This window comes from Notothenia rossii (assembly GCF_949606895.1).
Source record: "Notothenia rossii genome assembly, chromosome: 11".
Taxonomy (NCBI): Eukaryota; Metazoa; Chordata; class Actinopteri; order Perciformes; family Nototheniidae; genus Notothenia; species Notothenia rossii.
Window position 1 is genome coordinate 53,171,252 of NC_136910.1, and position 21,120 is coordinate 53,192,371.

At 39.3% G+C, this 21,120-nt stretch overlaps 1 protein-coding gene across 1 annotated transcript in view; it reads left to right on the forward strand.

Annotated features, from left to right (window-relative positions):
• npr2 (natriuretic peptide receptor 2) overlaps positions 1–21,120 on the forward strand; it is a 58,436-nt gene that overhangs the window by 32,420 nt on the left and 4,896 nt on the right. Inside the window, exons 11-17 of the mRNA XM_079656732.1 lie at positions 2,118–2,222; positions 3,746–3,817; positions 4,683–4,842; positions 4,950–5,105; positions 8,399–8,567; positions 17,033–17,179; positions 18,377–18,500. Coding sequence (XP_079512858.1) covers positions 2,118–2,222; positions 3,746–3,817; positions 4,683–4,842; positions 4,950–5,105; positions 8,399–8,567; positions 17,033–17,179; positions 18,377–18,500 — 933 coding nt within the window. The remainder of the gene's footprint in view (positions 1–2,117; positions 2,223–3,745; positions 3,818–4,682; positions 4,843–4,949; positions 5,106–8,398; positions 8,568–17,032; positions 17,180–18,376; positions 18,501–21,120) is intronic.

Consider the following 21,120-nt stretch of genomic DNA (forward strand, 5'->3'; position numbering starts at 1 on the left):
CACTCCACCTGCTTCCCAACAAACGCTACCGAAAAGGCCTCTAATAAAGCTGCATTTGTTTATTTCTCAGACTTGTGGCAGTAAGTGGCTCCCGGCCTATTTTTAGCATGTTCAATCAGCACCAATACAGGACGTTAAGTGTTCGACATACTTAAAGGCAGACTTCACATACATAATAAACATTTGTACGCGTTTTCTTGCATTTGTGAAACGCATTTTTCTCACACGGAGTTGTTGAACCAAGGGAAAGTAACCCTAACCCAAGTCAATTAAGGTAAATGGGGCAGCATTTAATGACAGACAACTTTATCAAAACATCAGTTTACAAACTTTGGCACAACTCGTGTTTCACTAAAAGATTAACACTTAAAAAGTTCAACTTCGATAAACAGTGATCGTGCAAACTATAATGCAGATTGGCAAGCGTGAGGCTGTTTATTTTCATTCTTAAAAACTAGTTTGTGACAGTTTTTTAAAATTGTGTTTTGAAAGGTGTTTTGCAGCCAACATTTCAATCAATCATCAAGACTTTTCTCACATCTTTGGAAACATTCGTTCACTGTTGAATCGGAAAGAATCAGAAACGGGTTTATCACCAGGTAGGTTCACACGTACGAGGAATTTGACTAGGTGTCGTGGTGCATACATACAAATAAAAAGCAAAACATTTAAAAAAAAAAAAAGAACACAGATAGCGAACTATATTAAGAACACTGTAATACAAATAGTAAGATAGCAATAAAATAAATCAGTAATTTACATTGAAATAGAATCCAATAAATTATAGAATTTAAAAATATGTGCAGTAAGCAATATTGTCAACATTGACATGGAGTCTATGATGTGGCATCAGAAGGTTAGGGTTAGGGTTCGAGAAACCAATGTAACACTGGGTGAGTGGTTGATAAACTTCACTTGGGTGAAGCGTTGCCCCTCTTAAGCATCAACAGCAACAACAAGCTCCCTTTAGCTGGGATTTATTTTTTACTAGACAGCGATAAGGAAGCCGACAGGGGAAAATGTTAGTGGTCTGGTGATGGAAACACAGTGTGGCACTGGTAAGCCCATAACTCGGAAATTACATGGGTGCTCATGAACCAGATTTGTGGCCGTCTCTTCACTTTTGTACAGCTCTTGCTCCCTTATTTTGCGTGTGAGCTGCAGCCCGCTGGTGGAGAGCAGTTTGGGCTCCCTGGACGCCTCTGTGGCCTCTCGGTCAGTAGGCAGCACTCATGGGGTGGTAGGGGGGCTGCTGTGCTGTCTGAGCTGGCAGATTCTCAGACGCCCCAAGGGCCTGATCGGCTGTCAAACCTCAGCTCATGAAAAAGCCAACCAGATGGGGGAAGAGACGAGGCTTGCCAGTGGAAACTTAACCACTTGTCTTCCAGCTCCCTTTCCTCCTCCTCCCCCCATGTGGTGGTTCGACTCCCCCTCTCCACCAGTGTTCAGCAGGGGAAATTATATAGGCCAAAGGGTAGGCTAACATCTCAGGAGCCGTGAAACAGGAGCGAATAACTCCCTGCTTTAGGTGCGAACGCGGCTGTCACTCAGTGTGCTCAAAGAGAAGTACACTGTTGGAACTGTTGAACACCTTTTTTGTAGTTAATGCTGGCTACTTTTAATTGCTCTTGCATATGACTGTTTTATGCTTGTTTCTCATTAAAAAGGAAAGTGTTCCCCTAATCACTTCACTGCAGAAACCTCTGTTTTTGTAGAGAAACCGGTGTGATTATTTTCCATGTCGAGCAGTTGTACACTTTCTGCTCCGCTCTGATATTCCTGCCCCGTACATCCTCTCGACACCTCAACCTTCTTTTTTTTTTCATCATCCTTCGCACACAGGCTCATTCATAAACCTCCAAGGGCAATTTATGCACATGCACATGTTTCAACAAGGGTGCCCTGAGCAGGAATGCGTCTCAACACGTCGAGAAAGAACACCGTGCCAAACGAGCCGACTGCAAATAGACTATTTTGAAGAACTGCTGGCAGCGTTATTCTTAAAAAACGTTGTATATAAATGAACCGTCAGTCTGCTGTTTCCATGGGGTTTGTGAATGTGATGTTTGGAAAGAGTTGCACTCACAGTTGCAGTGTGTTTGTGTGGTTATTTTCAGATGAGAGACGTTCAGTTCAACCATCTAACCAGGTTCATCGGAGCCTGCATCGACCCTCCCAACATCTGCATCGTCACCGAATACTGTCCCAGAGGCAGCCTGCAGGTAACACCCCCCCCCCCCACTCATCTACCCTTAACAGTGTCTGTACCCTATTCAGTGTTTACTAATAGTAAATATGTTCAAATGTCCCCAATTGGGTACCCAGAACGGACGACCTGTTCCTGAGATTTTATCATTTGTTTTCTTTCTCAAAGTGTTCTCATTAATTATGTTTCTCTCTATTTTTAAGAACATTTTAAATATATTAAACATTGAAAAAGTGATGAGGACTACAGTGTTCCCAGGGTAATGATGCCCATGTCAGTGAGGCATTATGTTATTAAGTATGTATAATTTGCAGAAAGCTCTGGAACAGAAATCAGAACATTGGGTAAATTATTTTGTTGATATATAAAATGTTTTTTACTTGAGGGATTTTGCTATCTTGGTGGCAAAAAACAGTCGAAAGTCATTGGAAAAAACAGTTTTTGGTTGCTTACTTCTTTTAGATATGATGAGGGACACCAGAAGGCTGCTTTTACATTCATTGTTATGGGGAGAAGGTTTATCTCCAATACATATACGAGCAGATTTTGGGACATTTCGTCTTTGCCTGGAGACCTATTGTGGTCCAGGATGCAACCTCTTTAAGTGTGAAGGTCACAACATATTAAGTAACAAAACAATAACTAAATAGTTCTTGTAACAGGAAGTGAATCTGGGTGGACCCTAGTGCACTTAACTGCAGCCAATAGACCATAACTGTGCTGTACTTCTTTAACATTCAAGCATCTCTTGTTCCTTAACCATTATACCACATTTAATTTAGGATCTTTTGTCAGGTGAGAGTGGTTCTACCTAGAAACAAACTGAGATTGCTTAGGGATCAATACATAGTACACACAGTACATTAAAGTGTTGCCTTAATAATCGCTGAATAAACATTTTCTAACATAAGCCAACCTAAGTAACTTTCCTTGTTACAGCATCAGGAGTATAAACCTTTCTAGCATAAACAATCTTGTAAATGTTCTATTCCTAGCAGTGTTTGAACCAAGTGTTTCAATGAGCTTTCCAACACGGGTCTATTTAGTCTAAGCTTCCACTACGAGGACAGCTCACCTTGGAAGTCTGACATATTTTAATCTAATGTTAATTATTTTGCCATTTGTATTCTTTTTATTCCCATAAGAAGTACATGATGCCTTAAATGAACTTGTTGTTGGCCAGCACTCTGAGTTCCCCACATGCCAGCGGCCTCTTTAAATGGACGAGCTGGAAACAGTAGGAAACTCAGCCACGGTCTTCATCACTCACACTCAGAGAGACTCCTGTGCAAAAGGCAGATAGCTGACACTGATGTGATGTGGCTGGATGTCAAAGCTGGACCCAGATTCCAGTAAACGTCCTGCAGGGAAAAGTGTTTGACCCTGAGGGCGGACAATAATATACTGTGCAGTATCTGGACTGAAGGTGGTTCTGGACTTAGTGCCAAAAGAACATCCCTCCTTCCGACATGCTCTTGTATTTTTTATTTTGTGTCTGTAAAACATTATTTATCGATGTTTTTTGTTTTGTTTTCCCAGGACATTTTGGAGAATGAGAGCATCAACCTGGACTGGATGTTCCGCTACTCTCTGATCAATGACATAGTGAAGGTATGTGACGCTCACTTAGAAAGCTAAGAAAAAAAAAAGAAAGACAGAGATCAAATCCAAAACAATGGAATATATGAAAGCCCTGAGATGCAAGTGAGAAGAAAATATATAAAATGTATCCTGGTAAAACGTATCTTTAGTCAAAATCAATTTAGATCAGTCTTAGAGTATTTGTTCCATTTTTGTTTGAAGTGCTTCCTCAGATGTTTTTATATAATTGTTTGCAAAAAGGTCGCTTTTCAACATGAAATTAGATGCTTTTGGTCTTTGAGACACACAAAAAAATGCCTCTCTTTCCATCATGTCACATGGAAAGTTTGTGAAACTGTAAAAAGAAAAAAGATTTAGAAGGACCAACAGGCACAAAAAAATGTTTATATTGCTTTTATAACGTGCAAAGAAGGACGGAAACATATTCATAAACGTAGCTTAAACTGTCCTTCCAGCCTAATGAAACTAATCATGGATTTAAATCAGAAGATTATTTTTAATCTGTCCTCACAAAGAGGCTTCTGTCAGAATCCACTTGGATGGATTGGATATTGAACTGCATGCATGACACAGCTCTCCGGCTACATTTCTCCACACAGATAACTGCGCTCAGCGGAGAAGAGGGGTGTTTGACTCACCGTTTCCACAACATATTGAACACAAGCACATTCAGTCCCCTCGGTCCCTTTCCCAAAGGAATTAGCAGTCATTTGACAGAAATTCCCCTGACACTTTGCCCTTGAAACATGGCCTCTTTTCAAGAAAACCTTCAGCATACATCCACTTGTCAGGATGTATTATTTCCATATGTCTGGATTTGTGTGATTTGCTGTGGAGCAAAACAAAAAAATGCTTGACTTCTCCTCTCTACCAGGGAATGAACTATCTCCACAACAGCTACATTATCTGCCACGGAAATCTGAAGTCATCTAATTGCGTGGTGGACAGTCGATTTGTTTTGAAAATCACGGATTATGGCTTGGCCAGCTTCCGCTCGTCCTGCGAAAACGATGACACGCACGCACTCTATGCAAGTAAGTGGAGTTCATGAATACGGCGGCTGCATTAAAAGTGATTATCCTCTCAGTAAAACGTCAGCCGTCAGACATTTTATGAGTTCTTCTGCTTTTTGGTTTCCCAGAGAAGATGTGGACCGCTCCCGAGCTACTCATATACGACCGCCATCCTCCTGAAGGCACTCAGAAGGGGGATGTGTACAGCTTTGGCATCATACTGCAGGAAATAGCCCTGAGGAATGGACCGTTCTATGTGGAGGGCATGGACCTCAGCCCCAAAGGTAAACAGAGTGTCTTTTATAGGCCTCACCGAGGTCAGCTGACCACTCAAGCATGCAGCAAACAAACATGTAAACACAAAAAAGAGACATTTAAACGGATCAATCTGTTTTTTGTGTCGGTAAATCATAAACAAAACCATATATTGGTTACGTTATGTAGCTTGAAACTACTCTGAGAAGTGTTTCTGAAGAGTGAACAGACTCACTCAATAGGAACTTCATTCATTGGCTTCTCCCTGACATTTCAAAGGGGACCCTGGTAAGGTCAGACTACTTTATCGCAGCCCTGCAGCTCTGTACACAAACACAGAACACATGCTGTCCAGATGTCAAAGGCAGGTGGAGTCACAAAAACAACATGTTTCATAGCTGGGTCAAGAAAATGTGACATATACCAAAACAAAGCACACAAAAGAGACTACGAGCTAAATAAGATTTGTCCTGTATTTAGCGAGGAAGCTGCCAATGAGACAAACTAAATAAAGGAATAAAAACCGGTAAAACACATCAGGTAGCTGAAGGCAACAGCATCAACAGCAGCAAGGCAGCCAAGTCGACAGATTTGCTTTACGGGAAAGACAAGGTTTAAGTTTAAAATCCTACATTTACTAGAAAATAAATCTTAAAGCATTAACGTTGATGTTCTCTGACATTAAAGTCTGTAATTAACGACGGACACATTTTAAATTTATAAAGAAAAATAGGACTTCCACCACTTTGCATGGTTTAATAAACCTCATCAAAGTTAAGATGCTGCCGCTTGCAATGCATTACTCCTGCAGTGGATTACTTTGCAATCATATTGTGAAATCAAGAAATACTCATGATTAAGGCAAAGAATTGTTAACCATACTATCATGAACATTTCGAATTTGAAGAGACCTATTGTCCTGAATCGGCGTCTGTGGGTTGATCCGAAGTTGCAAAGTGTTTTATTCTGAAATGTACAACTTTTTTTTTGCTACATTACATAAACTTTAAGTTGAGCCTGAAAAAAAAAAAAAAAGGAAAGAAATTGGTTCCAAGTAGCTCATAGCTAGAAGACTAACAGTAGCCTCAATATGACATCATTATTGTTAAAAAGATACCTTTGGACAGCAGCTTTCCTGAGAAATCTTGCTTTGCAGTAGCCTTCTCTCACAGGAAAAACACATTGTCGTTATATTCTTAAATTACCGAAGCCTAAAAAAATCAGAGCTTAATCACTGCTGACACTTCTGCCCCCAAGCTTCCTGCACACATGTTGCGGTTTGACCGGTTTCTTCACCCGCAACTACTTTTACCTCCACTGCTGTTTCTTCTTAGCGACGGCATGAAAAGCTTAACCTAGAAAGCAATTTGAGATCAGGAGTTCAACCTTTACGCATCCAGAGTGGAAGTCTGAAACCCTCCCGAGGCGCTTCCTCCATGTGCAGATTTTTATGAGCCTTTTATTCAATGGCACGCTCAATGCTGATTGTACAAGTGCCTGAAAGTCGTTAACAAGCTGAGAGCGTGCAGCGCCGGCCTGCACCTGTTCTCTAGTGTCAGAGCGTTATTCTGTGCTTGAAAAAAACGACTTCAAAACTGAAAGGAGAGAATTTGGAGGACTCATTTTGGGCAGGAAGTCTCTTATGAGCTTTTTGATTGATATAATTAACTCATCACAGAGGAGAAATATGAAAGTCTGAATATATTAAGACTCATCCAGCAGGAATAGCACATTAACGGAAATACAGAACTTTCAAATGAATATCAATATTCCTGAAATTCTAGGTTTAAGAAGTTAGTGATCAGCAGCTGCAGAGATTAATTACCCCACGTTTACAAAAGAGACAATAAAACGTAATCATCTCAATTTAAACGTTTGTAAAAGACACCAGTTTTTAGTTTTTTTACCTCTTCCAAGATGTTTGAATGTAAGTTTAAACAGTGAGACTTTATAGTCAACTCACAAACTTTGCAGATGAAAATAAATTAAAAGGCTCTTTCGGCATGCGTACATTGAAGTTATATTGTCTCATTTCACATGTGGCACGGGCATTCGGAGTAATTATATAGAGATATCCAATGTTGTTGCTGATAGTCTTGTTTGCTTATGTGGGTCATACAGAGCCATGAGTATTAATTGTTTCATAACCAGTAAATAACTTTCTGTACTTTCTTTAAATAAGCCGGTATGGTCTAATGAAACATTCAAAATCAGCATAGATATGTGGATTCATTGTAAAGCCACTAAAAAAAAAGGCATCTCCGAATTCATTACTGAAGGTTGTTTGAATATCAGTTGTTTGAGTTGTATTGTCCACCCCCACATACAAAAGTACAGTTAGACCAGTGGTTCTCAACTGGTCAGGCCTCGGGACCCACTTTTTACTTGGTCAATACATCGCGACCCAACATTTTGAAGCAATCAAATCTATTCAACAAAAAAACGTGCTGTAATATATACGCTTTTCAGCATACAATATTAATACAAGTGAAGTACAGTGCATATATCCCTTATATCCCTTAACAGAACTAAAGTATGCTTTTAAAAAAGGTTTGATGAGATGATGGAATCAAAGCCGAACTATATAAAAAGGCACACATGCTGAAAACCCAACCCCAGCAGGGGGGTCTGGTGGGATTCTCCCCCAGGAGATTTTTAGAAATACTAACATAAACTATGCATTCTGGTACACTCTGAGAAGAAAATAAATAAATCTATTACTACCCGACATATTAATAATAATTTATGCCATTATTTGTTTTTCACTTTGTTCTGACAGCTGAACTTGCTGCTCCACACAGAGAGAAGAGCAAAGAGGAGATAGTCTGTGTGACTTACTTTAAATTGTGGGTAAGGGTAGATAGCCCCCATTGTTCTGTGACCTGTCAATCATCAAACCGAGGGTCATATTTCATTATGTGTTCATTTTTATCTGAAGTTGTACCCATGGATGTATAAAGAAGAGTTCTACTGCAAAGTTATTCTCCGTGAGGACTTCCGGCAACAATCTTGATTCTGATTGGCCAGAAGACTCGAAAAAACATCAGCAAAGATATTTTATTGAGAAGATGATCACTACGTGGCAGAAGTTTTCAAAACCGTTTATGATCTCCGGTACTTCCAGTCCAACGCCGACTTCATGCACAGCGTTAGAAAAGAATTAAAAAAAATGTTCTTCACTCACACATCCGTGACCCACTCAAAACGGGTCCGCGACCCACTTTTGGGTCGCGACCCACCAGTTGAGAATCACTGAGTTAGTATTCATTTTCACAGCATGAATGACATGTGAGATGATGGCCGCCTGCCCTCTCATTCACAGAAATCGTCCAGAAGGTGAGGAACGGTCAGAAGCCGTACTTTCGGCCGACGACGGACAACAAGTGCCACTCTGAGGAGCTGACCACCCTGATGCAGGGCTGCTGGGCCGAAGACCCCGCGGAGAGGGCAGACTTCGGCTACATCAAGATCTACATGGCCAAACTCAACAAGTAAGTGCCACATTTCATATTTTTTAATTACCCAGTCTCATGTGCAAGAGTCTGATCACGCATATTACCAAAAACCACCTCAGGAATCAAGACATGTGGTGAGTAAGACCTAAACCATAGGGAAGGCCATACGACTGTTAAACACCTGAACTAAGAACATCCATAACATTCACGTGTTTGCAACTCACAAATTATGGATCACTTGTACATATGTAAGTAGACTCTTATGGCACTACTTCTATTCGATTTTATTGTATTTACTTGCACTATTGTATCTGTTTGAGGAGCCTGGGACCTAAGATTTTCATCGACATAACTAAACTGTAGCTATGTACGAATGACAATAAAAGCCTTGAATCTTGAATCTTGAAACATTTTGGGGTAAATTGTCCATTGTTGTGACTGAACCCGTGATCAATTGAACGTTTCCTACACCATCCTTTTTTTTCAAAGCGGAGATGATTTGACAAATTCAATTCGACGGAGGTTGCTCTTTCTCAGTCTATTAGTTTCTCCCCTGCCAACTCAACATGTGAACACCGTGTTGAAAACCTCGCCGCCGTGCGAGTCGATACGTTGAAGAGACTCGAGCAGACAAACAGGAAAAGGAATCATGTTCTGGGAATCACCCGGACAATTTTAGATAAAAGGCTGTTTGTGATTCCTGACAGCAAGGGCTCTGAGCTGCCTTCCCATCTCTGACTGTGTGTTTGTCTAGGAAAGTGTGAGTCAATGTTTCTGGTATTGTTTTCAATGATCCCATGAATTATTCATATGCATATTTCGGTTAGGAGTTTTTCTGTTGACACAGGAAGAGAAGCACAATAGCTTTCCCACGAGCAGGACAGCTCTGTCAGAAAGAGTTACTTAATGAAGCATCACTGCTGAAAGTGACACACACATATAACACACATTTAAATTATAGCGTATAAAAGGATTGGCTAATTGTCTAAAAAGTCAGCCAATGCAAAAGTTAAACATGCCAGCAGGGGTCGACTCATGGTTGGAAAAACAAGTCTGATTGTCTTGAATTAATCTTACTTGATTAATTACCTAATTTATGGTTTTACAGGATCGTTAATTTCAAATCTTCTTCATTTTGTAAATAAAGTGCCTGAGTCAGCATTTTTGCTCATCTCGAAGTCAATGGGTTATGGAATAAGGTCTGTGTTTTACTCAAGCGTAAGAGATTTCGCATTTTGTTAAGTAAAATTAAGTAAAATTGTGCATAAACTTAGGACATCTGGAACATTTCAATTTGATGTACCAATGCAGCCATACAATATAAATTTTTTTTAAAATATACTGCATGTGTATCTGTGACATTTCCTTAATATGTAGGACTCCACACACGATGTAGGAAAAAGGGTAAATGTTTTCAAGGTGTTATAGGGTATATTTAAGGTGTTTGTATCAGGATTGCGGAGAAGGTGGAACTTTCTGTTCATTGAGTTGTGACGTGCAGATCAAAACACTGGTCATGGCTCATTTAACTGAATTGCAACTTGGAATTTGTTACTTCAAACCTGATCATGCTGTGTGGGATCCAGCTTAGCTTTGGATATATAACTGTTACAGCCGGGCTCATAGGCTGCAACAAAGAACCCCACACCTAACCGCAACGCCAACTCTCCAAAGCCTACAGCGACAAAACATAAATACACAAACAGAACCACAAAAACTCTGCCACAAAAACTCATTGTGGGATATTCAGCATTAACTTGAAGATTTTAATTCTACTTATTGCTGAAGAAGAGACTGTTATAGCGCAATCAACTGCCAAAGCAACTAAGGTGACACACTTACCTAACCAAGTTAGCTATGGTGGCTACGTTTGTTAGCTCGTAAGTTCAAGTCCAGCTTTAGAATAGAATAGAATTGGGAGGGATGAAACCCTCTTTAATGGTCACACATGCAGAGCACACAGCACACACAGTGAAATGTGGCCTCTGCATTTAAGCCATCCTTTATGTCTGCTGAAATGTGAAATTATTATTATTATAATGGTTAAGGGCCCTTTACAATAAGCACAGATAATACTCAGTGCTCTTAAAAGCAGCGATCTGAAGCGTGCTTAAACAAATTCTCTATCAAAGTGAAGACTTCAGCGCCTTTGTTGTTTTTTGTCAAAGCCCATTGACATCACCTTGTTTTGGGCGAGTTCAAGGCCGCTCTGACGTCAGATGTTTCAGAGTCGGATGCCAAAGACAATTAAATTCATGAGCTAGGCATTTGTGAAACAAATCCGTGAGACTACAGCTGCGCTGCTTTGTGCAATACGGTATTGTAAAGTCTTTAAACCTTGAACCTCAAGAAATAACAGTATTCACAGGAATGTGATGGGGAGGATAAATACAAATGTTTGCATTAAAAGGGCGCTGATCTCAGATGATTCATGGATGTGAATAGGTTTTACATTTAAACGTTATCTGTGCCAATATGCTTAATCTCTGGAAAGTAACCTTGGATAAAGCCAGATTTAATAACGTTTTGCCATGGTTTTAGAAATAAAATATTCTATAAATTAGGCTATAAAAGATATTAAAATAAACCCCATATGTAGGAATAAAGATATGCGTCGATCTGGAAAGTTTGGTGCATGTACTGTAAGTGCTACTGCAATATTAAATATGTAATTAAATAAAAGATGTCTGGCTACGGTTTCAAAATGCAAATGAAGAAAGCTTAAGACACAGATAGTAACATACAAACCTAAACACTAGTCTGAGAAAGTACATATTATGGAAGCAAACCAACCCAAACTCTCTGTTTTTGCCTGTAGTGTCTCTCCTTAAGATGCTAAGATCCACAGAAGCTACGATCCTAAAAACAGCTGTACAAAACTCGAATTGTTGGAATCTGAAGGCAGGTGGTTTGGATGTCTCTCTATAAACAGATCTGTGTGTGTTTCCTGTAGCCCGACCTCTCCCCTGTTAGCTCACTGTGTTAATGCAGGATGCGCCAGTGATGTATAGCTTTCCATTTGCAGTCATTGGAGTAGAGAGCCCTGTGTGTGATTGACGGCCTCAGAAGCACTCAAGGATGCTCTTGAAAGCCGAGCGCTAAGCCCCTCCTCCTGTTTACGTCCCCTTCGCCACTGAGGACCTATTGCTTTGTTTGCCGGTTATTTTCATTAGGTAAATGCATGTTGTTGACATGACGTGATGGATGGGCTGTTATTTCTGGTGTTTGAGCTCTGGCTTGAAGGACGCGGTAACAAGAGGGTAAACCGGAGCTTTAACCCACACAGGTAGCGGACCTTCCCCTGAATAACTGACCTCTCCCTGAGCACATCAAATCTCCCACTGTACATGGTCCGGGAATGAGTCCTGAAACCTGAAAATGAGTTAGCATCCGGTTCCCTCATCTAAATCATTGTTTTTTTTAACTTGCGGTTAACAAAACCTCAAGAGATTTTTTACGTTTTGTGCTACGACATGATATACGTCAGTAAATACCCCACTCATGAATGTCCAAAGCCTCTTTTAAACAAAATGTGGTTGCTAACATATGACGAAATGACTTTACTCACCTTTAGCTTAGCGATGCTGACGTGAAGTTATGCGATCGTATGTAGCTGGATTTTAACTTCTGGCGATTGCATTTATGTTTCAAAAATCATAAAGTGTAGTTAATATGTGGAGATTATCCTGCTGAGCAAACATCTAAGTATCATAAACATGTTTTTATTCTCTGAAATATTCCGATATCCAAAGGAAAAATCTTGTTGCTTTTTGTCAAGGGATCCCTTGTGATACTATCTTTCAGGGTGGGGCTTTAAAAATGCTTCACCACGCTTTTAAAATGTTTTCTTACATATCATAATAACATATGTTTCTTTTAAAAGTCTCAGACATCAGTGCAGAGATTTAAACTTCCTGAATGCTAAGCCTCTTTGTAAACAAGAAAGCACTCAGAGAACACTTCCCTCTGCCAAGACCCGCAGTGTTCTGCATTTGTTTTATAAATAGTGGTACATGTTTTTACACTGTAGCTTTTAATCAGCGCCTGGATCCAGATCTGTGTGATGACAGCCATGATGCTATAAAACATGAAATCCTGGAAATTACAGCTTTGTACGAATAACTAGTCTTATGAACTATTGTTATAATAGTCTTAAAATATATATTTTAAATAGCTGTCATAACAGTCCTATTTCTATTTTGTTTTGTTTTGCTACGTATTCTTCTCTCTGTGTCTTTGTATGCACCACAAACTAAAGCAAATTATTTGTATGTGTAAACCTACTTGGTAATAAAACCCATTCTGAAAGCTGAGGTTCTTTTTTAAACATAATTGAATCAGGCTGCTCTGTGCTCATCTCCTGGTGAAATCACATTTTACAGGATCACTCAGATTTCATATGTGGAAATCGAATGTATTTTAGTAGTAATGGCACAACGTGTTCAATAGTTATAGCGGCTGTGGCTGAGTGGATAGTGTGCTGGACTTTGAATCAGGGGGTAGCAAGTTTGAGTCCCACTGCAGCCAGCATGTCGTCGTGTCCCTGAGACACTTCACCCCAAATTGCTCCTGTGGGGATTGTCCACAGTATTGAGTATGTAAGGATAGAAGCGTCTAACAAATGACATGAAAATCAGCCAATCTTTTTCTAATAATGTAGGTTTCATGGAAAGAAAAGTCATTTTGTATGAACTTGTAAGGAAAACATGGTCCAAAGTCAGACCACTATTATTATAAAATGTCTGCTTTATTTACTTATAAAAAGGAGAGTGAATGATAGTTGATTATTGAAAACTATGTATTGGTATTTTATTTTTATATTTCTTGTTATATGCTTGACTGTAAACTCATTTCACATGCTACGATAATAAACGTTATTATCCTGGGAAGACACACAGTGTTACACCAAAGACAAAACTATTTAAAACTCAAGTCAAATATTGCAAATTACTTTTGAAATGGAGATAATAAAATAATAAAACCATAATACATTATGCATAAACCTTAATGCAATGGCGCCTGCATTCTTACATGTTTTACGTGACCTGCCGTGCAGACTAAAAGCCTTGCTCAGTTAAGAAGCAATCAATTATAATGAATCAAATGGAACAACTGTAAACTGTGTCCATTATCCTAAAACCATAACCAAATTACAACTACCTGTCCATTAGCCTTCCGTTTAATTTACAGTTACATAACAATCCCTTTAGAGAATATTAGAGGAAATAAATTGTTACTGGCTCCTAAGAGGATATATAAAATCCTCCGACTTCATAGAATAAGAGGCTCCAAAAAAAGCATAATTCTTCTAGTTTTCTAATAACTGTAGTTTGTTTTATAGGTTTTTGTGCATGTTAATGCTCTGCAAAGGCTAACATCCCAAAGTTTCCATGGCTGAACTTACCACAACACTCCAATGACAATGGTCAAACTTTTATCCCTCAATCACACGAAAATAAGCATATACTATATATACGTATAGAAAACTGACATTTCTTAGTTTTCACCGGTACTATGAGTTTGGATGAATGGAAGGAAAATATGGATGTCTCTGATTGGCGGTGCGGTAAACACCGCGTGGCCTTTGTGTTGCATTTGTTCTCATCATCGTCTTTCATGTCTCCCTCTGATGTGTTGTCCTTTAAACTTAAACTACATGTGGGTGTGTGTAGGCTCCGTGACCCACAACAAACATGGCAGGGGGCCAGGCATTGATGCTTTTAGCCGCCACGGCGCTGTGGATGACTCACCTTCTTGCTCCGTCTGAGTCAATGTGTGTGTGTGTCTGCGTAAGCATATGAATGTAAAAATCCCTTGAGACACAAACATTATACAATACATGGATTATATAATTATAAAATGACTTTTAAATGCTACCATGCCAGCAGTAGAGATGTAAATAGAGACTTTTTATGTATGTTTATATATTAGAGATGCTGTACACAGAGTTATGAATAAATATCTTATTGCTTGAACAGTACTATGCATTGTTGGTGCATTTAAGGTACTGGCCAGAAAGAGAGTTTGTTGTTTTGAAAGTGGTTGCCAATGGTCACAGGTGGCCATGTTGGAGTACAGACAGCAACAGAAAACTCTGTGTCTTCGATTTTAACCTCAGTTATCCACACTGCCATCTAACCTCCGAACTCCCTCACTTTTACACCTATAGATTTAATTTACTCGTGATGGTTGTATCTGCGCATCTTGTGAAACGGTTTCCGTGGGTCTAAAGGAGATTTGTCGAGAAAATAATTCTGATGATGTCATCACTATTGTCTCAGCTTGGGCCAGGAGACTAAAGTGTTTTAACAGAAAGCTGTGTTACAAGCACCGGCAGGGAAGGTTCAATCAAAACATGCTGCTGGTAGCATTATGGGAAATGTGGGATCTAGAGTTGCTGGACTTTGGCACACAGGGGAGTACAAATTGGGGATATGTCAGCCTGCACTGCCTCAAATGTGTGTTGTGTTTTTATCCAGTTTGCATTCTCCAAATTGTTGGATCTGCATTGCTTGATAAATGTGATCGCTGTAATAGCCATTCAGTTCCACAGATCTGGATCATTTATTGTTTTTATATTGGTTATTAATAACGCCATCTTACTGACTGGATCTTTTCTCACCTCTCAGTGTGCTGATAGCTTCAGTTGGACAGCATATTTAGATAATTCATCATTTTAAAATTGCAGAAAAGGATTTCCACAGGGGTCAATGCTCGGACCTGGACTCTTTTGAAAATTAAGGCACCAGATCTGATTGCGAGAGCTGTATTGTAAAAATGTCGTATGTAACTTGATTACATAACAAATGAACTTATTTCAAACCAAATCAGGATCTTAGACCACGTGTCTAAAAATAAAGCAACTATTCCACAACCTTTGCTTATCACAGGTACTCTCCAACTGTCACATATGATATTTTTGGAGTCATGGCAAAACCACTTGCTACCAAAAAGAGCAGAAATGCCAAAAAACGAACTGCCAGTTTTAGCAGCAGTTTGAAATTCAGTGTGCGAAAAAGTACACGTCCCACCGTCCGGGACGTGTTATTTACAATATCGGACAAGTAGATATTTCAATTGACTTGTCCGGCGGACAAGTGACGTTTTTCGCCCTGATTTATTGATAAATTCAGTTTACAAAAGGCAGAACTCATTCGCAAATTGTCAGTGTCCGCCATTGTTTGTTTAGAAATGTTAGTTTCGGTTCTGCTTGTCGATTCCTAAGGGAATGCATCTCGCCGCTTTCTGTACAGTTAGGGCGGGGCGGGGCAGCGCTGGAAGTGTAGCACAGTGGCAGGGTTGGGAAGCAAAACTATGTTCCGAGTAGGAACAAATAACAATTGTCCGGTACCGGGATTAATAAGAGTTGTGGGGACAGGAGGCGAGGCCGAGCCCCGCGGACCACAGCTCTCTCTCTCTCTATTCTCCGGATCAGCTGTTCGCTGCATGGTGCAGCTCAGCGTCTCTCTCTCTTTCTACACACAGCGGATCCGCTGCCCGTTTAACAGCCTCATCTTTTTCAAACTTTCTTATGTTCTTTCTCTAATACGTAATGAAGGTTATTAAGCGTTTTAGCTCCTGTGTTGTTAATATTGACCGCCATTTCCTTTATGAAGTGAAGCAGCCTCCCTGTGTCCTCGCGCTGTCCTCACATCCCCGGACCCCCAGACTCGGAGGAGCACAGGGATGTCAGTATTGTTTATGAAGCAGGGTATAGAAAGTACATTATTGAAATGAAAATACTATTTATTTACTTTTACAAACAGTGAGCAGCTGGGCAGCTGCAGCATGTAATACACATGCGTCTTTGAGTTGTAGAAAAGCGCTAGGCCTTATTATTAGGCTACTAATAAGTAGCCTAATAATTAATTATTACTTATTATTATAAGCTATTATTATTAGCCTATTATCATTATATTTAAGGCCTAGCGCTTTTCTACATAGGCAGGTATCAGGCAGGTTGCAGTGTAACATCAGAGGAGACTGGGCAAATTGTACATTCTCAAACTGCACCACTTAGAACTAACTAAACAATGCAGAGATTATTTTTATATAATTGTATTCAATAACCATAAGAAATTAAACAGTATGAAGTGATTTGTAAATAGGAATACAGATTTGACTTAATGTTTTCATAAATATATTTTTCTCCCACTTTATCATGGGACTTATTTTTACCCTCTCAAAGAACCGAAAATAACCAGAATCGAAAAGCAGAACCGGAATCGTTCGAATCCAAACGATACCCAACCCTATGTGTGAAAATGTAAAATACGATGGCGAAGAAGAAGATTCCAGTGGCCCCAATTTTTGTCCATTCTGGACAAGTGAAAAATGTATTCGGACAAGTAAATTGCCAAACTCACTTGTCCATGGACAAGTACTCTCTAAAAACTTTTTCTCACACTGTTTTGGGAAAAGACAACACAACTCTTCACAGACTGAGAGTTTGCATCTAATCACCTAACTGTCCTGTGTGTCTGTGTTTGTGTTTTCCGCAGGGAGGGCAGCACCAGTATTCTTAACAACCTGCTGTCCAGGATGGAGCAGTATGCCAACAACCTGGAGAACCTGGTGGAGGAGCGAACACAAGCCTACCTGGAGGAGAAAAGGAAAGCGGAAAACCTCCTCTATCAAATTTTACCACAGTAAGAACAACCACATTCATACGTTTGTCCTTCCTTCCAAGAGCTTAACAACTCCAATTAACTTGAATCCAGGAAATAGGCAGATTGTCACCAGCGCAGCTCAAAGTCAACTGTGTTAAATCCGTGTTTTAATTAAAGACTCAGAATCCCTCCCAATGCCACACTTTTAGCTACAGATTTCCCCCTGGTGCGATCTCATCGAAAATGAAAGGGTTCGCAGAGAGCTGACAGGCAAAGTGCTCATTAAGGGAGACAGAGGAGCAGATGTGGCGTTAAGATAACACCACAGCAGCAAATCCAATCTTTTCTCACCCATTTATCCTCCGGTCCGTTCTGAAAAAGAGTCACTCCTTTAAGTCCAACCAGACATTCAGAGAACAGCCTGGGAGAAAGGGTGGATATTGTTTCTCACCGCACTTGTGTCTAGGAAGCAATTGCATCAGAAGAGTCTTTTTTTTTTACTTGCTGTTCTCACTCCCATTAACTATACGCATGTCCCAGCTGCGTCTCATGAGCTTGATTGCCTATTGTTTCCCCTAAAATGTTACATTCCTGATTTAAGTGGTAAACTAACTGAAAGAAATTACAAACTTATTACAAAAAAAACTTGGTTACTGTGTTTTCTTTAATCAACACACACACAAACACCAGGTTAATTCCCAATAGAGCCCGACTATTTAACTACACTTAACATATTTAAGGGTTTTATCGTTATTTTATATTATGTGTATTACATTTGATTATTATCTTTGTTTACTTTTTATCTGACTTTGCTCTTTGTTTTGACGGCAAGTTTTCAAATTGATTGTTGTCTATTTAATTTTTTTTCTTTTCAGTTTAACATGTACATTTTTATATAACTTTAGTTCAGTGTTTTCCATTGAAAATAACTTTTGTTGTTTCGTTTGAGAAAGTCAATAAACAGCAAAAATAATTAACATTTTGCCGGCCTTGCTCTGGCTCAGAAAACTGTAACTTGATGCAAATTAACGAGAACATTTATTAATAAAATTAGCTCAAAAATCAACCCTGACGTGATGTTTCCCACAATTGGTGTTATTTAATTTAGAGACAATCTGTGGTGTCAACTAAACATCCATCATTATTTCATATCCTCCTCTGATCATTAACTGTCCCTTGCTTCTTCATGATTTCACTGGGAGTATTTTGCCCTCATGTCTCTCTCTCTCTTCACAGTTCAGTAGCGGAGCAGCTGAAACGAGGGGAGACGGTTCAGGCAGAAGCCTTCGACAGCGTCACCATTTACTTCAGCGACATTGTGGGCTTCACGTCCATGTCTGCAGAGAGCACGCCTCTAGAGGTACACAGCAACCCAGTCACTGCAACCCTCCAGTGAATTAAATACCCACCTGTAACTCACTGTTTCTACGGCTTTGTAATGGGGCAATTGGAGGTAAAAAGACATTGCAGGGGGAAGGGAATAATATTTAAAGAAAATGATATAGAAGTTTCAAGATATAAAAAAAAAAATGTCTGCGATTTAATTGGTAAATTTACGAGTAAAAATCTGACAATCTAAAAGAAAAAAAAGTGTATATTCTCAAGATTAAAGTGGTACATTTACAGGTGAAAAGCATAACATTAACATCAACCTTTAATTCTCCAGTGGATAACCATATCCAATTATTCTTTTCACTCAGATTTAGCTATAAGGAAATATTTGTGATTTGTAAACACTATAATATAAGCTAGTTTATTTCCCTTTCATTTTGGAAATGTTCCTTCCCCCTGCTCCATTATTATTACCTTCTTTATCTACTAAGGCCCTTATAAGCCATCAGACCGTCCTTGTGGCTTTGTATGTGTTCTGTCTTTTCTCAACAAGAAAGTCTAAAAGCTTGTAAAAAGAAATCCCAGTTCGTGATCACAGCCGGTGAATTGTCTTTCTCTGTTCATACATGAAAGCGCTCTCCAGTAGCACGTCTCTACCTACAGTGTGTCTCATAGTTCCCACAGTGGGCTGCAACTCAAAATAGTACCGTTAAATGTTAGAGATGTTGACGCAGAGTTGAGTCACTTCGTGTCATCATATATCTCTCTCTCAATATCAAAGGGAGGTTTCTCCAGATGAAACATTATCAACATGTTGCATCCAGGAAGAGGACGTGTTGAAGGACAATCTGACACCTTCAGATCGACTGTTTTACCCCCCCAGAACTTCTCATCTTCTCCTTTTCAATCTAAAACCAAGTCTCTGACCAGATATTCATACAGTACAACACAATGTCCCATCCAGTTACATATAATCCAGAAATATAGTGACTATACAAAAATATAACTGTATCAAGCTGCTCCCTTTGGTTTCACAAGTCAACTGAATCTACGCTACATGTATGTACTTCTTTATCAATCCTGTAAACAATACAGAATGATTCAATTGTCTGATAAAAGTCCAACAAAATATCAGAAAATCAATGAAAGTCAAAAATGTCCTAGTACATCATCGCACTTGTGTTGTATAAATCCATTACCCAGCCCTTTCTGGAGCGCCCAACAGTGTGTGCAGCTGCCTAACGTCGTCACCTCCCCCATGAGAGATTTGGCCCTTCCTCCCACTGTCAATCAAATAGTTCACCTTTTGTTGACCTGTCATTGTAGTGGCCTTCCACCGTAACAGGCATTTTGGAGATAATTAGCATTATCCATAAGCTGTTTAGGTGTAACTGCAGTCAGCATGTCGTTCTGTCCCTGAAACACTTCACCCCAAATTGCTCCTGTGGGGATTGCCCACAGTATTGAGTATGTAAGTCACTTTGGATAAAAGCGTCTAACAAGTGACATGTAATGTTATAACCTGTATCCAGAGCTCGTCAGTATTATGCAAGACTTATGTGTTATTAACCCTGGACCATAAAGCTGTGCATGATACACAACTCAAGGTCTACTAAAGGTAGATGTAATTATGAGACAATGCTCAAAGTAGTTCTTTATTAAAGCTCCCTGGAAAGTGAATTCTGATCAGATAAAAACAGCATAAAAAACGACTTTCTGTTTGGACGGGACAAATGTCATTCACAGGAAATGAATGCCAACTTATCCTGGGATTTTAAAGCTTTTAATTCAAGCATTGTTCAAGGACTGTCAAGAAAGCTAATCAAAAATTTCCAAGATAATTGAAGTCTTTATCGTCACCTCTAAATGTGTTACTAAAATGTAATTGAGAAAAATGAAGTTTACAGAATTCCTTTGTATCCAATTGTATGTTTAAATCATGATTACGTTTATCCAGCATCTAACTAGGAGAATGGGATTGTTTGATTTCAAATATCAAAATATATTTGAGTGTTTATGGTAGAGAAAACACTATATTCTGTTGGAAATAAAGCACTTTGTAAGGAGTATATTGTTAAGATAAATTAGATAGAATGTACTTTATTAATCCCAATTTGGGAAATGTTTGTAATCAAGCATATTCATATCCTTTAAAACATAACAATTAACAAACTTTCAAGACATTGTATGAACTTTCTAGAAAACGATGGGCCTGTTTTAATGCAGCTATATTTAAATAGAATAGCTTATATTGTGTTGCTGTTTAGTAGATAGCCACTAAATTAGATTTTTTTTGTAAAGTTCAGACAACATTTTCAAAGATGAAAACTAAGTAATACATTTGCCAGCCAACCTCTGACATTTCTGCTACATTACAACTATTAGAACACACAATTTGGTCGATTTCATATGGATTGTGTGTGTAATATTCCTTCTGTGGACGGGATTTATGATCCTGGAAATGTGTTTGTCAGTGAGCCTCAGCGGGCGGCGGTCCAGCGACAGACAGGCAGAGATTATGTGGTGCAGACACACCGGCCTCCCAATGTGCCCGCCTTCAACCCAAAGAAAACAGAGTCAAATGTTGGATTTACAGTCTTCGTTTAACATCTATCGTGTAAAGTCAAAACCCTGTCAGTTTTACAGGC